This window comes from Lotus japonicus, chromosome 4 (assembly GCF_012489685.1).
Source record: "Lotus japonicus ecotype B-129 chromosome 4, LjGifu_v1.2".
Lineage (NCBI taxonomy): Eukaryota > Viridiplantae > Streptophyta > Magnoliopsida > Fabales > Fabaceae > Lotus > Lotus japonicus.
The window spans coordinates 71,006,488-71,030,352 of record NC_080044.1 but is presented as its reverse complement, the minus strand read 5'-3'; the positions used below and the strand labels follow the sequence as shown (position 1 = coordinate 71,030,352).

Sequence of the window (23,865 nt, the reverse complement as noted above, 5' to 3'; positions counted from 1 at the left end):
TGGTGGAGCACTATGATCCTGAACCACAATGCTAAAACTTAAAATGATGATAGTGATTTTAATGTATTATATTCTATCTGAAATTATGAGGTTTTCACACTTGGATGCAATACTGTGTGTCTCTTGTGAGTTTCAACTTGTAGTTTACATGTGATGCTTGTCTCTTGGTCTTTCTGGTTAGCTTCAAGCACAAATGATGCTTTCCTTTTTAGTTTCTGCTCCATTCCTATTGCATTACCCATCATATCATCTGACGTATTGATGTCAAACCTGCATCTGATAGTAATATAGGTATGATACTCCTAGATACGTCGTATCCAATGAGTATCCTTCAACTTTCTTTAAATAAAAAAAAATATATATTATTGTCTGAAACTTTTGGAATACACCTTTGATATGTTTGGGATACGGATCTAAAAACTTGCCCTTAGCTTCTTGTACAGCCTTGCTGTTCATCATGTTAATGTTGCAAGAGGAATTGGATTATATACTTTCAATATTTATTTCTTGAGGAGAAAAAAAATGGATCCTATAGGGCAAAGGATTTGACTTATGTGCACCCCAACCTTGACTATTGTCTATGGAAGATAAATAATATACTATAGGAGAGTCAAGGTTGGAAGATATTCATGTACATATATGTGATCGACTTGATGATAGTGGTGGACTTCTCAACTTGGCAATATTGTCTCTTGATGAACTAGACTAAGAAGATATTTTTGAATGATGGGAATAGGAGAGATGAAAGTGATACAATTAGTACTAGACAAAAATAATTGGCAATTGAATAGAGCCAATACTTCTTTTAAATAGGACAAATGATGCTTATTGTGACATTCTGGCATGGATTGAGAAAAGATATGTAATTTTTATAACATGTTTATAGGGGAACAAATATATTCTGATATGGACAAGGAAGAGGTGTGTCTATAATTTTTTGTTATGATCACAAGTATCTTTTTGTAAATTTTGATCATCATCAGAAGCATCTGCTTTTCTTTATAAACACTATGTATGTATTTATGTAAACAAATATTTTTTTCATATTTTTTTGTTAACATATCTAGACCGCATTGCATCTTGAGTTCCGGTGTTCGTGTTGTATTGTTTAATATCCGGGCTTCATAGACACGTCTAGTTTTAACATTACTGATAAGAACCCTTTATTGAAATTTTTCATTGGGGCAACTGTGGCAAACATCCAAGCAAAATGTTACCCCTGTTAATGAGTCTGTTAAATTGAATCAGGTGTGTAACACTTTGTGATAAGTAAAACTTTAGCTGTGTTAATTGCGACCGTTTCTCTTGTTCAACCTTGTTTACTGGAGTAAGTATTTCAGGAATCCATGAGGGAGCAAATTGATCACACTGTGTCAGGGAGTTCACTTTCTCCTTCCTCAACATGTGATTTGGTATGCTGATGTTAATATTGCCTCTTTCCTACAATTCCACTTTCTATATATTATAGTTTACTGAAGTTGTTTTCTTCACCGTTGCATGACTTTATTATTGATTGTTGTTTGATAATTCAGCCTAAGGGCAGAGCAATACAGGTTGAAAACAGTGTGGTTGAGCGCCAACCATCTATTCATGTGAGGCATCCTCGCAGTTTAGATTCTGATGTTATCATACAGGTTTGTGCTCACTCTTATTTTACCTTATTCTTGTGCTGTAGTTGCTGTATGTCTAGTAATTATCCATGCATTCGAGCAGATCAAGGTGCAAGAGTCCTCCGACAAGAGTTCCGGTTCTTTCAATAGCGATGAATGTGATCCATTGGAAGAAGAAGAAATTATTGCAGACAAAAACAGAAACAATTACAACTCTTCCAGTGAACATGATGGTATGTACAAGGACCAGTTTGAAGATGTAAAAGAATCAGAAGAGTTGTCTGTTCAGGAAAGGTATGTGTCAGATATTGTCTGAGTAATTCCATATATATATATATATATAATTTATGTAATTATGATGAATCTAGGATATAGATCTGTTTCTCTTAATTGAAGCTTATATTTGTTTCTAACTGTTCCATATTAGAAGCACGGCCAAGTCTGTCATATCGTTTTTTAATTCAGCATTTGAAAATTGGGTTTTATAAATCTGAAATGTTTGTTGACTCGTCAAACAGAGGAAATCTCAACCAACTTTTTCTTCTGACTATTTTTAAAGGTTTAGGGGGTCAAAATCTGTAAACAATTTTTCACAACAGATTTTTTTTTTGTTGAGGGGGAGGGGGGTAAATATAACAATTGTAATTTTCTGCTTCTGATTTTCACCTCAAAAGTATGCACTAGTTAGTACTTTCCATTCTGTGGATAATTGTATCTTCTATATAGTTCCCAGCACTTCTTGTTGCAAATAGATCCTTGATTGTAATTTGTAAATGGCTTTTGGTTTTTGTCTTTCTATTAAAAGACTTTGTTGCTAAAATTCTCCATGTTTCTTGAAGTGAGTTATTTTTAGATAATCAAACATGATGATTACTTATGTGGACTCTGATTTTCACAGAAATGACCTGATTCCTTGCATGGTTAAAGCTCAGCATCCAGATGAAGTGGACCAACATTCAGAAGATGCTACAGAAATGCTGGAGGGAGAAATTAAAACTGGGGAGAGAGTTAGCATAGACACATGTAGTGAAGATTCATGCTGGATTGAACCAGAATTATCACTTGGCGATCAAGATCTTAGCCTGACTTCCTATACTGACAATGATTCTGAGGGAACTGAAGATAATGCACATGTTGATAATGAGAATAGTCACAGCCCTTTAAGAAGCCCTTTGGTGCATTCTGGCAGCAATTTAAAGGAGTCTTTGTCCCTTTATCGTAAAACCTCAAAGAACATCAGCTTCAACAAAATACCAGTAAATATAGCTTATTATTCAAGAAATTGAGGTCCAGTACAACGGGAACCGGGGCATCAATGTGGTAGACATGTACCTGGTTCTAAACTGAAAAACAACATTGAAAATGATAATTATGTCTCTCACATTCCTAAGTCTAGTGGAAGGGATCTATCTCCCCGGGATCATCAGTTTGTCAATTATAGACTGAAAGAACGACTGCAACATTGTGGCACTCATAAAAGGAAAGATTTTTCTTATAACAGGGAAACAAAACATTCCTTCTATTATGGTGCTGAAAAGGTTGTTGATGACCTGGTTCAGACAGCAGAAAGTGAATATTCAGATAGGGAACATCGAGACAGCTTCAGGGAGAATGCAAATCAATATAACAGAATAAATGGGGATGATAGGGAATGTTTTTTCGGAGCAAAGAACTCTAACTGCATATAATGAACACAGTAATTGGCATCCTGCTGATGGAGAACATCATCTTGATGATGACCTGTGTCTCCTCTCTTATAAGGAGTCAAGACACTTTCTTCCAAAACATTCCTCCTTTCCTGCTAAGGAGAGAGATACTCAAAGGAGAAGAATGCATCACAAGCCCCATTTTATGAACAGAAACTGTGATAATGATCAACAGTTTGATGAATATGAGTTTGAGTTTTTAAACAGAAGTAATAGAATGTATTCTTCTTTTGCTGACAGAGAAATGGGTAGACATCATGAAAAGCAGTTTCCTCAATTTGATAGAGAACATAAAATATATCACTGAAGGGGTAGATAATACAGACTAACAATAGTTTGTTAGGCAGTTAGATTAGTTACTAGTTTGTTACTAGTTTGTTAGAGGTAGTTCAGTTAGTTATTAGTTTGTTAGCAGTAGTTTTAACACTAATAGAGTGTGTATTTAAAGCAAGATTGCAATTGATGTAAATTACCAATTTCATTTTTCACTTTACTGAATAACAATTCATCAATTCTCTCAATTCTCAATATGGTATCAGAGCTCTCTCTAAGAGAGCTCTGTTGTGCACTCTGATTTTTCCTTTTCCTATTCTGGTTCGCGAAGCTTCTTCAACCTCGAGATTCCCCTGAGCGTTTCTTGAAGCTTCTTCGTTCTCGCAACCAGATCTGGCTATGGCAGCCATGGCAACTCCTTATCCTTACACAGTTGAAGATGTCTTGGTCACTTCTTGTCCACTCTACGTGCATCCCAACGAGAATCCATCGATGATTCTCGTTTCACCTCCGTTATCTGAGAGCAATTATCACAGTTGGTCCAGATCGATGAGGATGAGTTTGTTGACGAAGAACAAACTCGGTTTGGTGGATGGATCGCTGCCTGAACCTGCAGAGGATCATGCGATTCATCCTTTCTGGCAACGATGCAATACGATGGTTCTTGGCTGGATGATCCGTTCCATGAACGTTGAAATCGCGCAATCGATCCTGTGGCGTGAAAAGGCGATCGATGTTTGGAAAGAGTTGAAGGAACGCTTCTCACAAGCGGATCTTTTCCGAATTTCTGAGCTTCAAGAAGAGATTTACAGCTTGAAGCAAGGCGATCTTTCCGTAACAAAGTATTTCACGGCGATGAAGATCCTGATTGATGAATTGGAGGTACTCAAACCACTACCTTCTTGTACCTGTGAAGCTCTGGTCAAGATCAAGGAAGAACGAAATTCAGATCATGTGATTCGTTTTCTTCGAGGTCTCAGTGAGCAATTCTCAGGCGTTAGGTCACAGATTATGCTTATGGATCCTCTTCCTAGCATAAATCGTGTTTTTCAATTGGCTGCTCAGCAAGAACGGCAATTTGCAGTTGAGCATGTTCCAAAGGCTTTAATGGCGAATGCGAGTGGAGCATCAGATTCTCAGCGCTCGCATCACAGTGGAGGTAAATCCTCAAATTTTCACTCTGGAAGCACTTCTGGTGCTTATCATTCTGGAAGCACTTCTGGTGCTGGTGGCAATCGCGGTTCTCATGGAAACTCCAACAATGGATACCATAATCAAGCTCGTAGGATTTGTTCTTATTGTGGCAAAACTGGACACACTGTTGATGTGTGCTACAAGAAGCACGGTTATCCCCAAAGCTTCAAATCCAAGACTGCTAATTCTCAGGGGCATCAGAAGCATGCAAATCTGGCTATGGGTGCTGATTCAGGAGCAAGCACAGAGGATGATGATGCTGGTTCCACTCATGGAGATCACACCAGGTTTAGCCTTACTGAAGCTCAATACAACAGTTTGATTTCTCTCTTACCTTCACAAGATCAGGAGCATCAACGCACTGCCAAAGTCAATTTTGCTCCAACTACCAAGACTTCTGTTGTTGCTCAACACAATACTGTGACTGTCCCTACCAAGAATGGTAAACTCAAACCTCTCCAATGGATCATTGATACAGGAGCCACAGACCACATTTCTTGCACTTTATCAGTTTTTGTGTCATATAAACGCATAAAGCCTATTCTTGTGAATCTTCCTAATGGTTCATCACTTACTGCACATTTTTCTGGCACTGTTATGTTCACAGATAGCTTTTACCTGGTTGATGTTCTTTATCTTCCAGAATTCCATTTCAATTTGATCTCAGTGACCAAGCTTGTTAACACACTAGCTTGCAGACTAATTTTCCTTCCTAAATTGTGTTTGATACAGGATACCAAAGCCTGGAGGATGATTGGTGCAGCTAAAGAGGTTGAAGGACTCTACTATCTTGCTACTCCAACACTGGCTACGCCTCATTTGACTTCATCACCTCGATTGTCAACTTGTTTTTCTGCTGCCACAACAGTACAATCCTCAAGTTTGTGGCATTTTCGTCTAGGCCATCCTTCTCTAGATAGGCTTAGACTCTTAGGTAAAGATTTTCCATATATTGTTTGCAATAAAGATCTTGTTTGTGAGACTTGTCATATAGCCAAACAGAGGAAATTGTCCTTTCCTGATAGTGAAAGCAGATCTAATAAAGCTTTTGATTTGATTCATATTGACATTTGGGGTCCTTGTTCTGTTTCTTCAATGCATGGTCATCGTTTTTTCTTAACTATTGTTGATGATTATTCAAAATTTACTTGGCTGTTTCTGTTACAAGCTAAGTCAGAGGTCAAGGAATTAATTCCTTCCTTTTGTGCCATGGTTGAAACTCAGTTTCAGGGTCAAGTTAAGGTAGTTAGATCAGACAATGGACCTGAATTTTTCTTAACACAATTTTACTCCTCAAAAGGAATTATACATCAACGGGTGTGTGTAGAAACTCCTCAACAAAACTCAGTTGTTGAGAGAAAGCACCAACACTTATTGAATGTTACTCGATCCTTGCTTTTCCAAGCCAATTTACCCAAAGTTTTTTGGTCTCATGCAGTAGCTCATGCTACTTTCCTCATTAATAGGTTACCTGTTCCTTCATTAGGTAACAAAACACCTTATGAACTTTTGTATCACAAACTTCCTGATTTTAGCTTTCTCAAAACTTTTGGTTCATTGTGCTATGCATCTACACTTTCCAGAAATAGGACAAAGTTAGATCCTAGAGCTCGTAGGTGTGTGTTCATAGGCTATAGACAAGGTACAAAAGGTTATTTGCTTTTTGACATGAAATCACGAGAAGTCTTACTCTCTAGACATGTGATATTTCATGAAACAGACTTCCCTTTCCAAACTTTGGATCATAATCTTGATGCTTGTGCCCATACTAGTCCTTCCTTGCCTAGTTTTCTAGGGGCTGAGGCCCTTGATTACACTTCTTTACCCACAGGACCAAACATTGATCCAGTACACCCCACCCCTGAAGTTTTGCCTACTCCCCAGCCTGTTACACGACATTCCACTCGTTCCCGTCGTGTCCCTTCTCACCTTCATGATTATCAGTTAACCGTGCCTCCCTCTATAGCTGCTGCACATTCTTCCTCAAAGGTTTATTCAGGTATCAAACATCCATTATCCTCTGTTGTGTCTTATCACACTTTGTCTCCCACCCATTATGCTTTTACCACTAACATTTCTACAGTTGTTGAGCCTAAGACTTATACACAAGCTGCACAGTGCAAGGAATGGCGTGATGCCATGGATAAGGAGTTAGAAGCTTTGGCTCGCAACAACACTTGGATAATTGTTGATTTGCCTCCCACCAAGAAACCAATTGGTTGCAAGTGGGTTTATCGTGTCAAACACAAGCCAGATGGGTCTATTGATCGCTACAAAGCGCGTCTTGTAGCCAAAGGCTATACTCAAGTTGCAGGCCTTGATTATCTGGATACTTTTTCACCGGTTGCGAAGATGACTACTCTTCGACTACTGTTAGCTCTTGCCGCATCTCAAAATTGGTTTCTCCATCAGCTTGATGTCGACAACGCATTTCTTCATGGCTCCTTAGATGAGGAGATCTACATGCGTCTCCCTCCTGGTGTTAATACTCCTCAGCCCAATCAGGTCTGTCTTCTGCAGAAGTCCCTTTACGGGTTGAAGCAGGCAAGCAGACAATGGTACCAAACATTGGTGACTACTCTAACATCTCTGGGCTATGAACAGTGTCCACATAACCACACTTTGCTACTTAAGCGCACGTCTACTTCAGTTACTGCCTTGCTCTTATATGTGGATGATGTCTTACTTACTGGCAATTGTTATGAAGAAATTCAGCTTGTCAAAGCCTTTCTTCACAGTAAATTTCGAATCAAGGATCTAGGCAACCTCAAATATTTCCTTGGCTTAGAGGTGGCTAGATCTACCAAAGGCATTTGTCTTACTCAACGCAAGTATGCTCTTGAACTTCTCACTGATGCAGGTCTCCTTGGCTGCAAGTCAGTTCGCACTCCAATGGATTCTACCTTGCATCTTTCTCAGCATAGTGGTACTCCTCTTGATGATCCCACTAGCTATCGTCGTTTGGTTGGAAGGTTGCTTTACCTCACCACGACTAGACCTGACTTAAACTATGCTGTTCAGCAATTAAGTCAATTTCTTGCTTCTCCAACTGATGTTCATCAGCAAGCTGCAACTCGTGTTCTTCGTTATGTCAAAGGAGCACCTGGTCAAGGTCTTTTTTTCTCAGCTGATTCTCCACTGAAGCTCCAAGCCTATAGTGATTCTGACTGGGCTGGTTGCCCCGATACTTGACGTTCTGTCACTGGATATTCCATATTTCTTGGCACCTCTCTAATTTCATGGCGCACGAAGAAACAAACCACTGTTTCTCGTTCATCCTCTGAGGCAGAGTATAGGGCCCTTGCTGCTACTGTGTGTGAAGTCCAGTGGCTCTCCTATTTGTTCCAGTTCCTCAAGCTCAATGTTCCATTACCGGTTCCTCTCTTTTGTGACAATCAGTCTGCGCTTCACATTGCTCACAATCCGACATTTCACGAGAGGACCAAACACATAGAACTGGATTGTCATGTTGTCCGTGCCAAGTTGCAAGCTGGCTTGATCCATCTCCTGCCTATTTCCACTCACCATCAGCTAGCTGACATTTTTACCAAACCTTTGCCCCCATCTTTGTTTCCCACTTTTGTAACCAAGCTGGGCTTGTATAATCTCCATGCTCCAGCTTGTGGGGGGGTAATACAGACTAACAATAGTTTGTTAGGCAGTTAGATTAGTTACTAGTTTGTTACTAGTTTGTTAGAGGTAGTTCAGTTAGTTATTAGTTTGTTAGCAGTAGTTTTAACACTAATAGAGTGTGTATTTAAAGCAAGATTGCAATTGATGTAAATTACCAATTTCATTTTTCACTTTACTGAATAACAATTCATCAATTCTCTCAATTCTCAATAGTAGACATTATGAAAGGCGGGGCCCCCCTAGTCGTCAATACCATGTGGTCTGGGAAAATGAAAGATAAGCACCCGAAACACACACATCATAAGCCTTCATATTTGAAGTATCATAGAGTACCTTATACTGATTGACCGAGAAATTGTGTGCGTGCCACAAGAGTAAATGAGAACTTTAGGGGATGTGAGAGGCATAAACATGCCACTAACAGAGGCAGTGACTGGTACAGCGGTTATACCGATCCTACTGAAGATGATGATTGCATTAGTTGTCCTATAAAAGAGTGTAAGGTTTACACTCCCCCATCTGAGGCTCCGCACTGTACCAAGGATGATGTTAATTTTTTCCATTGGCATCATGATGAATTGCATCCTGAAGATGATACATTTTTCCTGGAGGGAATGCTGAGGCATGAGACAAATGGAAGATATGGATCTAATCATGCTAAGATGCAAAATGATGATACAAAATGGCAGCATCAACTAAATTTTCCTAGGAGATATGGCAAAAGTTTATTAACAAGAAGTTCTAAGGTTATTAGTAGAGATCACTGTCAGCAGGCTGTGCTGAGATCCAGGCAATCAGTTGACTTGATTAATAGGGAAGGAAAGGTAAAATTAGGGAAACTATGGTTAAGAACCTGTATTATTGTACTTTTTATCGAAATAATTATAAAAGAACAGAATAGAGAAAGAATCTGTGTATTCTCATTAGATGCAAATGTGTTATGTCCCTAGTTATATAGAAAACATAGGAAGCTTGCATTGGAAGAAAACTCTGAAACAGAGCTAACTAATTCTAACCAACTAACTGTGAGTAACTAACTAGTGGAAATAATCCATTGCAGCTGAGCCTGAGTGTACACAGTAAACTAATACAACCCCAGTGTACACAGTACACTAATAATTGGGCTCGAACTTTTTCTCATCCAATATTTAGTGTACCACTACCTGCTGCAGTTATAGCTTTTAAACTAATTATAGATGTTATGACTTGCTTGAACATCCTATCAAGCTATAAATTAAAGAAAACCACAGGTAAGAAAACGGAAGCTAGTTTACAAAGTTCCTTGAAGCCAATATAGCATATGTCTCAGACTTCCTTTCTGCAGCTAAAATGAGATACTTTGTGGTTGAAAGTGCTTCTTTTGTGTCACATATGTTTGCCTGTTTCTCCTACTGTCTGGTAACACAACACACTCATGATACAATATTCTTGCTTTGCTCAAGCTGATTATTCTATTTGCCCTCAGCTTTGTTTAATTTATTTTATGTTGGACGTGAACTAGAATTTCAGGATTTTATCTATGGAATCTAATGCCGTCAATTGATCCATATAACCATCCTCACATGGTGGGGAAAAGGCTTGACTGTTGTAGGTTGTATAGTTTACGGGTTTTCTCCCCTCTCTACTCTTTCTCTCTTTCCCATTTTGCTCCTGAACCAACCTAAAAATTAATATATGGGCTGTGCAGGGAATTTGACATCTTATGGTAATGGGTTGTGGTGATTAAAATTCCTTGAGTCAACATGGATACTTATTACTTAGCCTTGCTGATCAGGAGCTACATCCAGTGATCTTGTGGCTAAATATATATTTTTGGCTTATTATAAATTTCAATTGATAAAAGCTTCTGCACCGGAATATTTTGCTTGCACATTTTTCATTGTTTTTGGAATTTCTTAATCAGTCTACCATGCAACCAAAGTAACTTAAGTTCACCACTCAACCATATCTGGGGAAGTCCCAAGTAAAAGTATAGTCTTGGACATGTACAATACATACATGGAGCTTGATGGGTAGGATATATGTGTCTGGTTTTATCTAAGTCACTAAGATGCTATAGATCCCCCCCCCCCAGAGTTTGATGGCTACGCTGTGCTGATTTACCTTTTATCTGTGTAGTCCAGTGATGGAATCAGATGAACTGTTCCTTACTTCTGATGTTTATATTGTGTAAATGATTTTTTCCAATTTTCAATGCATGGGCTTGCTGAAGAGTTGTGATGTTCTATGACCTTCAAAGTCTGCGCTGGTGCCTGTATTATTAGTTTTTTTCCTGTATAGAAAGTGGACATATGTGTATGGTTCAATTTTTGGACCTTGTTATTGGTTCTAAATTAGTGTTTTTTCCTTTTGGCAATAAGGGTATTCTCAGGCATTTCCCTTCCACTGAATAATTATAACATGCTGCCTATGGTATTTTAATGAAATGTGTACTGTGATGACCAGTTTCTGCCTTTCCGGCTATGTATTGTGATCATTTTATGTATTTTATCACTGCTATGAAATGGCTTCCTACTAGGTAATTGGTAGCCTGAAGATAGATTATTGTTTATCAATTTTGTGTTGTGAAGACATGGACCACGATTTACTTAATTCGTTGTAGCCTCATTAATATATATATGACTTGATTATCTTGGTCTGGTACTGCAGCTTCAGTGCCATTTGTACTTCTAGTTATAAAATTTCCCATGATAAGATTAGTCTAAAAGCATTTAGCTAAAAAAATGGATGACACAGTTGAACATTGTATATCCTCATCCTGATGTTGAATAAATGACTGAGCTCAGGGATAGGTTTACTGACTTTTTATATAATTCTATCACACATTATTTTTGTATTGACCTTATGATCAGAGATTGTACTGTTCTATTTTTTAGTGGGTTATTTCTATATATTTTTCTTGTAATACTTTTCAGTTTTACCTGTCATGCTGTTACTTAAATGACTACTGCTGCTCAAAATACATTCGTTTATACTTGGTATTCTAACTTGCTAACTCACATTAATCATACCTCGTTGCACTATCACTTATTGGATGGATTATACATTTATACTGCACATTTTCAGGCAGCGTCATTCATTTTGAGTTGTTAATGTGCTGATATTATCCTTGTGTTGATTTGATTATTAATTTATGTTGTGCCCTCATTCATAACTGATTCTGCAGTCTCATGCAAAAAGTTCCAGAGTGGTGTGCAATGATAGGCTTGAATGTATGGACCAAGGATTCACTAAGAAGCGGACAGCTTTACTGGCTTTTGATGATTCTCACAATAATAAGACTATCAAGTTTGACATTTCGAAATCTGTGTGTGAGAATGAAAATCAGAAATGGCTTGAGAATCTTCCGAATAAAGGGCAGAAAGAAAGTTTGGATATTGAGGAAGGTGAGATAGTGACTGAAGAACCTCATATGGAGCCTTCTGTATCCAGAAGAGATGGTTCTGAGGGTGCAGCACTCACTGACAATACTGTGAAGAAGAGAAAGTCACAAAATGGATATAATTCTGAACTGCATACTGGCAATATTGCCAGCCAGAAGATTCTTGATACATTAGCTAAGATGGAGAAACGTGGGGAGCGCTTTAAGCAGCCAATGAATATGATCAAAGAAGCAGAAAAGACTTTGAAGCTCAATGCAGACACAGCAGTTAATATGAGTGAAATAAAGCAACATAGACCAGCTCGAAAGAGGCGCTGGAACGACTGTTAGTTTGGATGATTGTGACTTATGAGGGCTTTGAGTTATCTCAGATATGATTTAATATGAAACAGCAACAGCTATTATGATTATGAGGGAAATTCACATTCGGTAGAAAACCGGTTAAGCTACAAAGTATTGAGAGTGATTGTGCAACTGCACTTAATTTGCTGTCAGCTAGTTGAATTGAAAACCATCCTTATGGTAGAACATCGTTTTGCTGATTCTGAATTGGAAGAGTAGAAGACGGAGATTGCTCTTTGAGCATGTCTTCCGGGAAGCAAACCAAGTTGCCAAATTGTTGGCTAATGAGGCTCATAGTTATAGGGCCCTATTGGTCGCAGAGTTTTTTTTGGATATGAAGTAGTAATAGGTGGGAATTCATTCTTTACTTTTGATGTATGAGTTTCAGTATTTCTTGAATTTCATCTAGCCACGTCACGTAACCTGTTCACATGAAATCACGTGTCTTTCTTTTGAACTCATAATGTGCATTGTCATTAGTTTCCCACTTTTCATATAAAAAATTGGTAAATTATGTGGTACCCTCAAATTTTTTTTTTGGTATGGTGTCCCATTAAGTAATTTTATAGATTATTACCATGTTATTCAAGGTAAATACTACATATTTAGATTTTACTTTTACTTGTCAATTAACTTTATCTCATGAAATTCATTTTTTGATGAAAAATGTACGAGCGGTGGAAACGAATAATGGTGATGGAGATGCGCGTAAAATGACCATGGTTGATGAATGCACAAAGCTCAGAAAACCCAACTTTCAAATCTCACGTCCCTAAGAATGGAACTCTGCATTGCTACGATAAAACACAATCAAAATTTTAACCGGTAGATGAGTCTTTATTGTTGAACCGACTCATTTTAGCAACTACCTTTCTTTTTCTTTTTTCTTAATTTTATTAACTTTTTTAATCCATGTTTTAAATGTTTCATTCAATCAATAATATATATAGTAACTGATGACCAAAAAAGTACTATATAGTAACTACTTTTTATAATAGTTATTGCTTTTTTAAATTGTTATTCACTCTGTAGTAATATCCTTGATTAATGCATAGATTTTTCAATCAATTAATAATTTAATATTAAACAAATTGATATACTCAGTATTTACTACTTTTTTCAATAGTTTTTTATTTTATTTCTAGAAGTGTATACTTATCAGCTATATTAGTTTTCCGAAGGAACAAAAAAAAATCAGCTTTATTAATAAATGAAGGGCAATACTAGTTTTGAAAATATGACCAGGCCATACTCAACCAACGTAGCGATAGCGTCGTGCTTACCTAACGCTATTGCATAACCTCCACGAGACACGAGTGAAGTCCATACGATGGTTCAACAACCAGTAATGCCAACACCTTCTTTTTTTGACAAATGCCAACACTTTCATATTCGAAGAACTAGTAATTTTTATACATGCACATTCATTTTTTATTTTATTTTTTTTCACTCTTTTTTTTAGTATCTCTATTCTTTTTTTTATCACTTTACCGATCATATATTTCATCCATCCATCTTCCATTACTGGAAAATGCTGAAGCTCGCGACAAAGTAAAAGCACTACATGCACGACTGATTCTCGATTAGTCATTAAATCCAAATTTAAAAATAAATTAAAACTGTTACATTTTCTAGCTTTAACAGTTTTCTGTTTTAAAATACACTTGGTCGTGTATGTAGTAGTGCACTCCATGGGTCGTGTGATAATGTGATTTAGCATTCATGTCCATTACCATCTCTTGGATGTAGATGGATATTGGGTGTTGTGTTAAATCGTGGAATTGCGATCGAGATCGGAAACACAACATATCATGTTTTGGAATCTTTGCATTGGCGATTGAAATGCGAGGTCGCATTTGTCAGCAATTATGGAGTGAATGAGTACCTCAACTACAATTTAAAACTCTAATGGGGTGTATTTAACATTTTATTGAACAGTTAGCCACATGCACGGAGAAAGTTATGAAGTGGTTATACAAAAATACATTTGACCAAAATAGTATTTTTTAAAAAAATTAGTGTGAAAGCAGTATCAATTGATTGAAAAGTTGAAGGTACGTTGAGCAGCCCTTGTGTCTAGCTACTTGTCAAGTAAAGAACGGGTAAAGTCAGAGAAGAAGCGTTTCCTTCTATAAGTAACGTATAGAGGTTGAGCTCAAAAGGAAAAGACAACGTTATCAATTACTACCATAACGACACCACCCACCATTATCGTTACACAACCATGTTCCCATGGATGATCATTGGCTTTGCCACCATCACATTCCTCATCTTCATACACCGTGTCGTGAAGTTCTCAACACGTCCCTCACTCCCACTCCCTCCGGGCCCAAAACCATGGCCCATAATAGGAAACTTTCCCCATATGGGCCCCGTGCCGCACCACTCCCTCGCAGCCTTGGCCCGAGCCCACGGCCCGCTCATGCACCTCAAATTGGGCTTTGTGGACGTCGTGGTGGCGGCGTCGGCCGCCGTGGCAGAACAGTTTTTGAAGGTTCATGATGCAAATTTTAGTAGCCGGCCGCCCAACGCCGGAGCTAAGTACATAGCTTATAACTATCAGGATCTTGTGTTTGCTCCGTACGGTGCACGGTGGCGATATCTCCGGAAAATCACCAACCTCCACCTCTTCTCCGGCAAGGCCTTGGATAATTTCAAACACTTGCGTCAGGTTAATCAACATTTTTAATAACATTTGTTTTTGTTTCTACACGTTGCTTTTTTGTGATTCATCTCTTATACTTTAACGATCCCATGTTCATATAATATAATAACGTTGACTTTAGTTTTTTTTTAATGGATTATGTTTAGTTCTATGGAGTATTTTGCTTACTTCATGGGTCAAATAACAGATTTGGACTCCCGAATTGAGTCTCATGCATTCAACCAAGTGTTTTGAGTGGTTTCGAAGTTATTTATTATAATTTAAAATATGGATCGTCTAATCAAAACTGATGAAAATGTGTTGATAGCAGAAAAAAAAACGGATCAAAATGCTTTTAACAGTTTGACTTATTATGGCATTAATTTTAATGAATTATGATATTTACACACTCAAACAATATAAATTCTTACATATATCTCATTTTTCTATTTATCTTTTTTTTTCCCTGTCATATCATATATAACTTATTTTTTCTAGTTCATTAACACTTGCAGGAAGAGGTATCAAGATTGACACGGAACATATCAAAATCCAACTCAAAAGTTGTCAACTTGGGACAACTACTTAATGTATGCACTACCAATGCATTATCCAGGGTAATGATCGGAAGGAGAGTGTTCAACGACGGTGACGGTGGGTGTGATCCTAGAGCTGATGAGTTTAAGGCCATGGTGGTGGAGTTAATGGTGTTAGCGGGTGTTTTCAACATAGGTGACTTTATTCCTTCTTTGGAGTGGCTAGACCTTCAAGGAGTGCAAGCTAAGATGAAGAAATTGCACAATAGGTTTGACGAATTTTTAACCAGCATTATTGAGGAACACAATACTTCTTCCAAGAGTGAGAATCATAAGGATTTGTTGAGTACGTTGTTGTCGCTTAAAGATGTTCCTGATGATGATGGAAACAAACTCAATGATATTGAGATCAAAGCACTGCTTCTGGTACATAACTACTCTTCTATATCTCAAACATATTACACATATAAGTTTTTGTTTTATAACTACTGATATGATATATTTAGCCTCCACTTATTTCTATCATTCCATTTTCACAAACTCTCTCATTCAATTTCTCTCATTTTATCATCATATCACTCATTATATTTCTAACTTTTCCCTCATTTATTTCATACGTCTCTTTCTAAAGGGTAAATGTGGAATTAGTGTGAACAAAATATTTTACGTTATTTTAAAAAGTAAGTAATGAATTATTGTCTACTTGCAATTCAAAGGCACATTTAAGAGCCAAATAAATAAGATTGTACTTTTATGAATCAAAATAGTACAATGGACCAAAAAGTGACATAAATATAATAGTAGGGTAGCTCAGCAATAAGTTAGTAATTTTTTATTATCAAAAATCATGAATTTCTCAAATCCGTCTTCTCACAGTCACATTCTCATAAATTCATTGCAGTCACGATTCTATAGACATCTAATCAAAATTGTGGGGTTCAGATTTAAAAGTAAATTTCAAATGCACATCAATCACTTAAAACTTAAACCGCTTGATCAGTTATGGAGTAACTAAATTTCTAGAATTTTAATTGCATTAAATTATATAAATTTAAATTTCTCTCATGTTCACTCATATTAAAATTTTGTATATCTCTCTTTATAAACATTGAAATGGTCTTACCTATATTTTTTAATACATATATGTGACAAGAGATATAGATACAAAATTTTAACATAAGATGAGAAATTTCAATCCTGATCCATGCTTAATTTTTCAACATTGGACTTTCTTTCATGGTTTTTATTGACATTGTCCAATTTTTTTGCAGAACATGTTCACAGCTGGGACTGACACGTCAGCTAGCACAACAGAATGGGTCATTGCAGAACTGATCCGTAGCCCAAGAATTCTAGCCCAGGTCCAACAAGAATTGGACACAGTCGTGGGCCGAGAAAGAAACGTGAGAGAAGATGACTTGCCTCATCTCCCATACTTGCAAGCAGTAGTGAAAGAAACCTTCCGTCTTCACCCATCAACCCCTCTTTCACTGCCACGTGTCGCATCTGAGAGCTGTGAGGTACTGGGTTACCACATACCAAAGGGGTCCACTCTCTTGGTGAACGTGTGGGCCATAGCCCGTGACCCTAAAGAATGGGCTGAGCCATTGGAGTTCAAGCCCGAAAGGTTCCTAGAGGGTGATAAGGTTGATGTTGATGTTAAGGGCAATGACTTTAAGGTGATACCCTTTGGTGCTGGACGTAGGATATGTGCTGGGATGAGCCTTGGGCTTCGTATGGTTCAGCTGTTAACTGCAACTCTGGTCCATTCGTTTAACTGGGAGCTAGAAAATGGGCTTAACCATGAAAAGCTCAACATGGATGAAGCTTATGGGCTAACATTGCAACGGGCTGTGCCTTTGTCAGTGTACTCTAGGCCCAGGCTCTCGCCACATGTGTATGCAGCCTCTCATTGATTTTGAAGTTAAGCTAGTATTTAGAAAGATCCCTTTCTGAGACCAAAAAAGAAAGAAAGATCCCTTTCTTCCTATTATTGATGGTGATCTTCCTATAAATAATAATAAGAAGGAAAGATGATGTTGTAGTGTACCAGTTTGTGAAGATCCGGAAAGGGGAAATGTGGTGTATTTCAAACTTAGGAGTGTATAAAATCTATTGAGTGTGGAACCATTGCATTTGTTTAAAATTATGGGCGTTTATTTTTCAAGACTCCTTTCTGAAAATATGGTTTCTGAAAGTTGTTATTGGTTGATATTTAAGATTTCTCAAAATATTTCTAAATTTATTAAAAATAATAGTAAAAACATGGAAATGTAGGTAATTAACTCATACTAACACTTTTTTTTTCAAAGATCTTTAGATTTAAACATAAAGAGTTGCGTAATTGCACTTATGTCATGTGAGAATAAAATCTTAAAACGTGATATTGCAAATAAATAAGATTAAAAAACTTAAGAACAACAAAGCAAAACATGCTTACTCAAACTGATACAAGTAGCTAATAAACTAAATTCAAGCCATCCAAAAATCCTCTAAACTCCAATAATCAACAATGAAACAATCTAGCAAATTATTCCGAGTGGAAACAATTTTTTTCCTATTTTAATCATCATCCCAACTTTTACAACACATTTTACTTTGTTGAAATTATAGTCTATGCATTTTCCAAAAAAATCGATATTGTGCCTCCAACAGCACCAAAAGAAGTCAAGTTGGCATCGTTAATAACACAAAAAGGATGTCAACTTCGGCACATGTATACACACATCGGAATAAAACAACGGTGAGTGAGAAAGATGTTGGCGACAGTGGCATTGATTAGTATAACTGAGGCAGGGGCTGATGCGGCAAAAGGCTAAGGGTGGAGGCATAAGTGGGTGTAGATGATTCTCATGGTAGCCGCATAAATGATGGATAAGAGGAAAAACCCCAACTTAAAGGGGGGAAAACATTTCCTTAGATAATAAAACCACCTAAGGTGATAGAGAACTCACATATTATAAGGAGAAAACTCTACCGTGGAGAAGGATAAGTCCCGCAAGAGGGAGAACCCCGAAAAAGAAAGTGGACGCACAAGGAAATTTCCCCTACATACTAGGATTATGAGGTAAATGATATACTCTTTTCAACATTTTTTCTTTCTATTGGTTGAAATCAATATACGGTTCATTAAATAAAGTCTCGTTTTTAGTTTTTTAATTTGGTGAAACCTACTTCAATTTTTAACCAATAAAATAGTATTGAAAAGAGAATGTAATAAGTGCGGGTACTTTTTAGTATGTTTAGTTGATTCTAAATAATATCATCACTTTATATAGAATAAACATAAGAACGTATAATCATTTTCCAAAAATACTCTATATTTTAAAATCAATTTTTTAATATTTCTATTTTCTAACGGATATATAAAATTGTTCCCTAAAAAAAAATCCATGACTCAAGACAAACACTTTCTGTATCCCTTTGTTGGCAACATCACGAACTCGAATGTATTTTCCAATAACAAACAACCACGTGTCACAATGAAGACCTCAGCCACACAAATCATAAAGTAACGTGGATAATCTCATACCAGCGACCCATAATGCATTAATTTACCAAACCACCCTTACACCCTTCATTCAAAATTTGTATTATACATAATCACCCTTTATTCTTAAGTTTTACTTCGATTCTTAAATATATAAAAAATCATCTAATATTCTTTTTATATAAATTGATGTACTACTCATGATATATGTGATGTCTAAAGCTTAGTAATTAGGCATCTATTAGATTGTTACAAAAAAAATTAGCTAAAAAATGGAGGTTATAACAGTAATTTTATTACAATCTCTTCTTCTTTCCACTTGGTCTGTACGTAAAACAGGAAACAGTTGAGTCCGTTAACCAGAAATGAAGGTGCTCTCACAGCTTCCTCCTCCATCTTCTTCACACAACTTCACTCTCTTCACTCAAACCAACAACTTCAAATTCACACTCAAAGTACCCATTTTACCCCTCCACTCCTCCTCCTCCCATCTCACCGCACCGGCACCATGTTGCTCTCTCCGCGACTCATCAACCACCACCACCACCGTGCTGGACAAAAATACCCGTCCCTCCGAACAGACTTCCCGCAATGACGCTCCGCCGAAAGACTCTAACGGCGCGCTCGTGGTTCGCCGGCCGGTGATGGAGATCTCCGGCGAGGTGAAGGAGGCAGATGAAGATGAGGATGACACGAAGGGTTCTTCGATTGACGCCGGGCTAACCAGATTCGCGAAGAAGATGCCGTTGTTTGAACCTAAGAGGGTCGAATCGGAGCCTAAAGAGAAACCCCTCACTGTGAATTTGGACTTGGCGTTGTATAAGGCTAAGGTTTTGGGTAGAAAGTTTCGGTATGAAGAAGCAGAGCAAATTCTTCAGAAGGTGTGTGTGGTGTTTGATCAATTTGGTTATTGTTTGTTGTTTGAAGTTTATTTGATTTGTGTTTCTGATTATGGTTTTTGTTGTTTGTGTTTTGAATGGATTGGGAATGGAAGTGTATATGCTGTTGGCCAGAAGATGGTAGAGCTTATGTGGCACTTGGGAAGATTTTGAGCAAGCAATCCAAAACAAGTCAAGCCAGAGAGGTATATGAACAGGGTTGCCAAGCTACTCAGGGTGAAAATGCTTACATTTGGCAGGTTAGTGTTCAATTTTGCTCTTGCATGTGATAACAGAGGAGTGTGTTAAAGTCTGTAAGTTCAGAACTATAGAGTATAGGCAAGTTTTGTAGTGCATGCAAGTTGCAATTCTAGTATAATAATTCACATTGCATGTAAATGGAATAGGATCTGGATGTAGGTAATTTTCTTATTTAGCAATAGTTCTTACTTAGTTACACCATCATGATGAGCATGAAGCTGTGAAGATAAGCCATGAGTAGGTTCTGGTCATTCCATCCATGGTGAATCATTTCCAGGATATCCATTTTCTCATATCTGACTGTGATTTATCTTGACTGCCCGCTGCTAAGAACATCTTTGATGTGGGCAAGACAGCTGTATTTCCAAAAACTCTTTTCAAATTTCACTTTAGACAATGACTCTTTGTCAATGAGTCAGTTGTTACCGCTGATCTTATCTATACTTTAAGGACCTATTAAGCATTTTAATCAGGTGATAATAAACGCTGGATCATAGGCGTTCATCTTCATGTATTAAAACTGGATAGCTGTTAGGTCTCATCCATGAGTTCCCCCCCCCCCCCCGATCTAATTTGAAATCACTGTTTAGCTTAGACATGACTATAATTTACATGGCCTGGCATGCCTTTGAAGCTTGTACTAGCTAGACCTGGCATGGAGAATGTTTCATCTGCCAACATCAGGAGTTGGAGTGATTGCTTTCAATGCTTTAATATATTGTCTTTTGACGTACATTCTGCTGAAGTTAACAACTGAAATTTATCTTTGAACAGTGCTGGGCAGTTCTTGAAAAGAAAATGGGAAATATCAGGAAAGCAAGAGAGCTTTTTGATGCTGCCACGGTAGCTGATAAGAGGCATGTTGCAGCTTGGCACGGATGGGCAGTTCTAGAGTTGAAACAGGGAAATATAACGAAGGCTAGGAATCTGCTTTCCAAAGGTCTTAAGTATTGTGGACAGAATGAGTACATATACCAAACTCTTGCTTTGCTTGAAGTTAGAGCAAATAGATTTCAGCAGGCTCGATACTTATTTAATCAGGCCACTAAGTGTAATCCTAACAGCTGTGCTAGTTGGCTTGTAAGTCATGGTCATCTAAGGCATATTGTTTCTGAATTGATCTTATATATTATACATATTATCTTATTAATTCGTATTGATTCTTTTTGAAATAGGCTTGGGCACAAATGGAAGTGGGACAGGAAAACTATCGTACTGCTAGGAAATTATTTGAGGTGATACCTAATATTGCCAATTCTTTCATATTTTCTCTCTGATTCCCTTCCTTGTTAGAACTTAGCAGACTAAATTTCGTTAGGAGTTAGGGTGTTTTTCCTTGCCCTTTACTTTTATTAATTTATCTCAATGCATGGCTTATGCTTCCTTTTATTCTTTGTGATTAATAGAGAGCAGTGCAAGCAAGTCCTAAAAATAGGTTTGCTTGGCATGTATGGGGCATTTTTGAAGCTAATGTGGGCAACATTATTAAGGGAAGAAAACTTCTAAAGATTGGCCATGCGCTGAATCCAAGAGATCCCGTTCTCCTCCAGTCTCTTGCATTACTGGAATACAATCACTCGAGTGCAAACCTTGCTCGGATTTTGTTCAGGAGAGCTTCTGAATTAGACCCGAAACATCAACCTGTTTGGTTTGTAAGAAGTCTTCTCACTTGGATATCTTTCTCAAACATCAATATCCAAATTTCTATTCCTTTTCATATATATATATATATATATTATATATATATATATATATCTTTTTCGAAGTAATCTTGACATGGTGAATGGTTTGTGTCTTTGTGCATCTACTTCACACCATTCAATTTGTGGTTCTGACCTCGAGGATGTACTTTTTAGAAAAAGGAACAGAATTTAGCATTTCTATTTGATTTTTATGTATGAGATATACTTATGATTTTTCTCTAGTGGGCGGGGACAAGTTGCAAGCACCTCTATGTATCTTTTATATCTTTTGGTAATCAAATCCTATTCAATGTTTTTAGTAACTCTTGAAGATGATGGGGTGAAGATAAGAACTCTGCAAGTTCTATGAAGGGCTATTTGAAATTTTTACTCTTATTGCTATTTTGAAATTTTCACTCTTGTTACTATTTTTTCGTGTAACTCTTAACACAGTATTATCTCTGTACATTATCTTGTACTCCTTTCTTTATAATAATTCATTTTGTTGGTCTTTCAAAAAAAATTATGATGTTACGCTAATTGAGCATGCAAGATAATCTTTCCTTTACCTTTTAAAGCACCATGTTCTTTTTATTGTTGCATATTTTGGACTCGCATAACTTTATGGTTAAAAGAGAATGACTAATCATAACTTTTGGGATATGCAGGCTTGGGGTTGGATGGAATGGAAAGAAGGAAACTTGAATACAGCTAGAGAACTATACCAGAAAGCCTTATCGATTAATTCAAACAGTGAAAGTGCTGCCAGGTGTCTCCAGGTAACATGTTTGCATATGATAAATATTGTGACACTTTGATCCTTTACATAGCTAAGTATTCATTTTTTATAACAACTTTCTCCAACGCAGGCATGGGGTGTTCTGGAGCAGAGGGTTGGCAATCTTTCAGCTGCTCGTAGATTATTTAGATCCTCGTTGAATATAAATTCTCAGAGTTATGTGACATGGATGACATGGGCTTCACTGGAGGAAGATCAAGGAAATTCTGTGCGTGCTGAAGAGATTCGTAACCTTTATTTCCAGCAGGTAACTGTTGGTGTTTATCAATTCATAATCATAAGTGATGACTTTAGACGTGTTTGGTTCTCTGGATGACAACATAGATGTTTGGGAATCATCTCAGATAATTGATTTTACTCCAAAATCAATTCTAGTAGAATTTGTGTTTTCATAAATTCATACAAACATAAATCACTTCACTTTCAATCACTTTTACCAAAATTACTTTTATCCAAAATTAATTGTGATGACGCTAGGCGCTGCTAATATTTGAAATGTTATTTGTTGCATGCAACAGCGCACGGAGGTTGTGGATGATGCTTCATGGGTTATGGGATTCTTAGATATTCTAGACCCTGCGATTGACACTTTGAAGAGACTCCTGAAGCTGGACTCAAATGCTTACACCACGCCGCTTGATTCTCTGAGAAATATTGCCGGAAAAAATCGAAACAAGGCTGATTTTTCTAGTGGCGAGGATGGTGAAAGTGACTTTGACTTGGATGCTTTCATTATGGACAGATTATCTTTTGATTCGTCCAATCTAGAAGTTCAGTTGGGAACACCAAAAATGCCTTCTGTGAAAAGATATTCGTCTCCAAGAAGGATATGGAAGAAGGATATGGCCATCAAATGATAGAGTTGGCAAAGTGTAATCTCAAAATATAGGTAATGTTGTTAAGGGTTGGGCCTTGTGCAGTACAAATTGGTGTCTTCTCAAATTAAATTTTAAAGTATGACCATAGCACAGGAGATGTCTTGCCTTGTGTTGAAAACATAGCACTGCAAGAAAATTTTAATGAAAAAAAAAGTATACTACGAGTTATGATTGACAGTAGCATGTCTTCAAGGGGAATAACTTGTTCAAAGTGAACTTGTCTTGACAATAATTAAAAAAAATTGTTTTTAAATTAATCAACCAAGATTCTAATGCATTTAAATTGAATTAACTTTGGAGATACTTGAACTTTAAAGACATTCATTTTAGAATAGTTTATCTTTTCTTTAAGCCTATGCTTGGATTGGTGGAACATAATGGAGCGGAACGGAATATAATGAACTAGGGGTGAACATGGGCCGGATAAATCCAATGAACCCGTCCAACCCAATCCGATCCAATAGAAAAAATGCGGGTTGGATCGGGTAATCGGGTTGATCAGGTAGATTTTACTACAACCCAATTAAGTTCGGATCGGATTTCGGATTCAGTTCAAA

General features: G+C 37.2%; 3 protein-coding genes and 1 pseudogene across 3 annotated transcripts; all 4 read left to right on the top strand.

Annotated features, from left to right (window-relative positions):
* Positions 1 to 8,637: 8,637 nt before the first annotated feature.
* Positions 8,638 to 11,576, top strand: LOC130711093 (uncharacterized; annotated as a pseudogene).
* On the top strand, positions 11,574 to 12,661 carry LOC130713283 (uncharacterized; the record flags this gene model as incomplete). The annotated part of the gene is made up of 1 exon (XM_057563060.1): positions 11,574 to 12,661. A coding segment is annotated over one exon (555 nt), but the record flags the coding sequence as incomplete, so codon positions are not given.
* A 1,629-nt stretch (positions 12,662 to 14,290) lies between these two features.
* LOC130714133 (flavonoid 3'-monooxygenase-like) lies at positions 14,291 to 17,487 on the top strand. The gene is made up of 3 exons (XM_057564026.1): positions 14,291 to 14,811; positions 15,300 to 15,746; positions 16,592 to 17,487. The coding sequence occupies exons 1-3, from the start codon at positions 14,365 to 14,367 to the stop codon at positions 17,234 to 17,236; spliced, it is 1,539 nt and encodes a 512-aa protein (XP_057420009.1). The 5' UTR covers positions 14,291 to 14,364; the 3' UTR covers positions 17,237 to 17,487.
* Positions 17,488 to 19,141: 1,654 nt separating this feature from the next.
* Positions 19,142 to 23,485, top strand: LOC130711999 (protein high chlorophyll fluorescent 107). The gene is made up of 8 exons (XM_057561817.1): positions 19,142 to 19,691; positions 19,805 to 19,948; positions 20,724 to 21,029; positions 21,125 to 21,184; positions 21,356 to 21,601; positions 22,300 to 22,410; positions 22,501 to 22,677; positions 22,949 to 23,485. Exons 1-8 carry the CDS (start codon positions 19,176 to 19,178, stop codon positions 23,285 to 23,287), a joined length of 1,899 nt encoding a protein of 632 aa, XP_057417800.1. The 5' UTR covers positions 19,142 to 19,175; the 3' UTR covers positions 23,288 to 23,485.
* Positions 23,486 to 23,865: the final 380 nt, after the last annotated feature.

Excerpts from the sequence above, each read along its gene's own strand:
- LOC130714133 (XM_057564026.1), top strand. The coding sequence starts at position 14,365 with ATGTTCCCATGGATGATCATTGGCTTTGCCACCATCACATTCCTCATC. Across the intron at positions 14,812-15,299 it reads ATTTCAAACACTTGCGTCAG|GAAGAGGTATCAAGATTGAC; the intron begins GTTAATCAACAT and ends TAACACTTGCAG. Across the intron at positions 15,747-16,591 it reads AGATCAAAGCACTGCTTCTG|AACATGTTCACAGCTGGGAC; the intron begins GTACATAACTAC and ends ATTTTTTTGCAG.
- LOC130711999 (XM_057561817.1), top strand. The coding sequence starts at position 19,176 with ATGAAGGTGCTCTCACAGCTTCCTCCTCCATCTTCTTCACACAACTTC. Across the intron at positions 19,949-20,723 it reads AAAATGCTTACATTTGGCAG|TGCTGGGCAGTTCTTGAAAA; the intron begins GTTAGTGTTCAA and ends ATCTTTGAACAG. Across the intron at positions 21,030-21,124 it reads ACAGCTGTGCTAGTTGGCTT|GCTTGGGCACAAATGGAAGT; the intron begins GTAAGTCATGGT and ends TTTTTGAAATAG.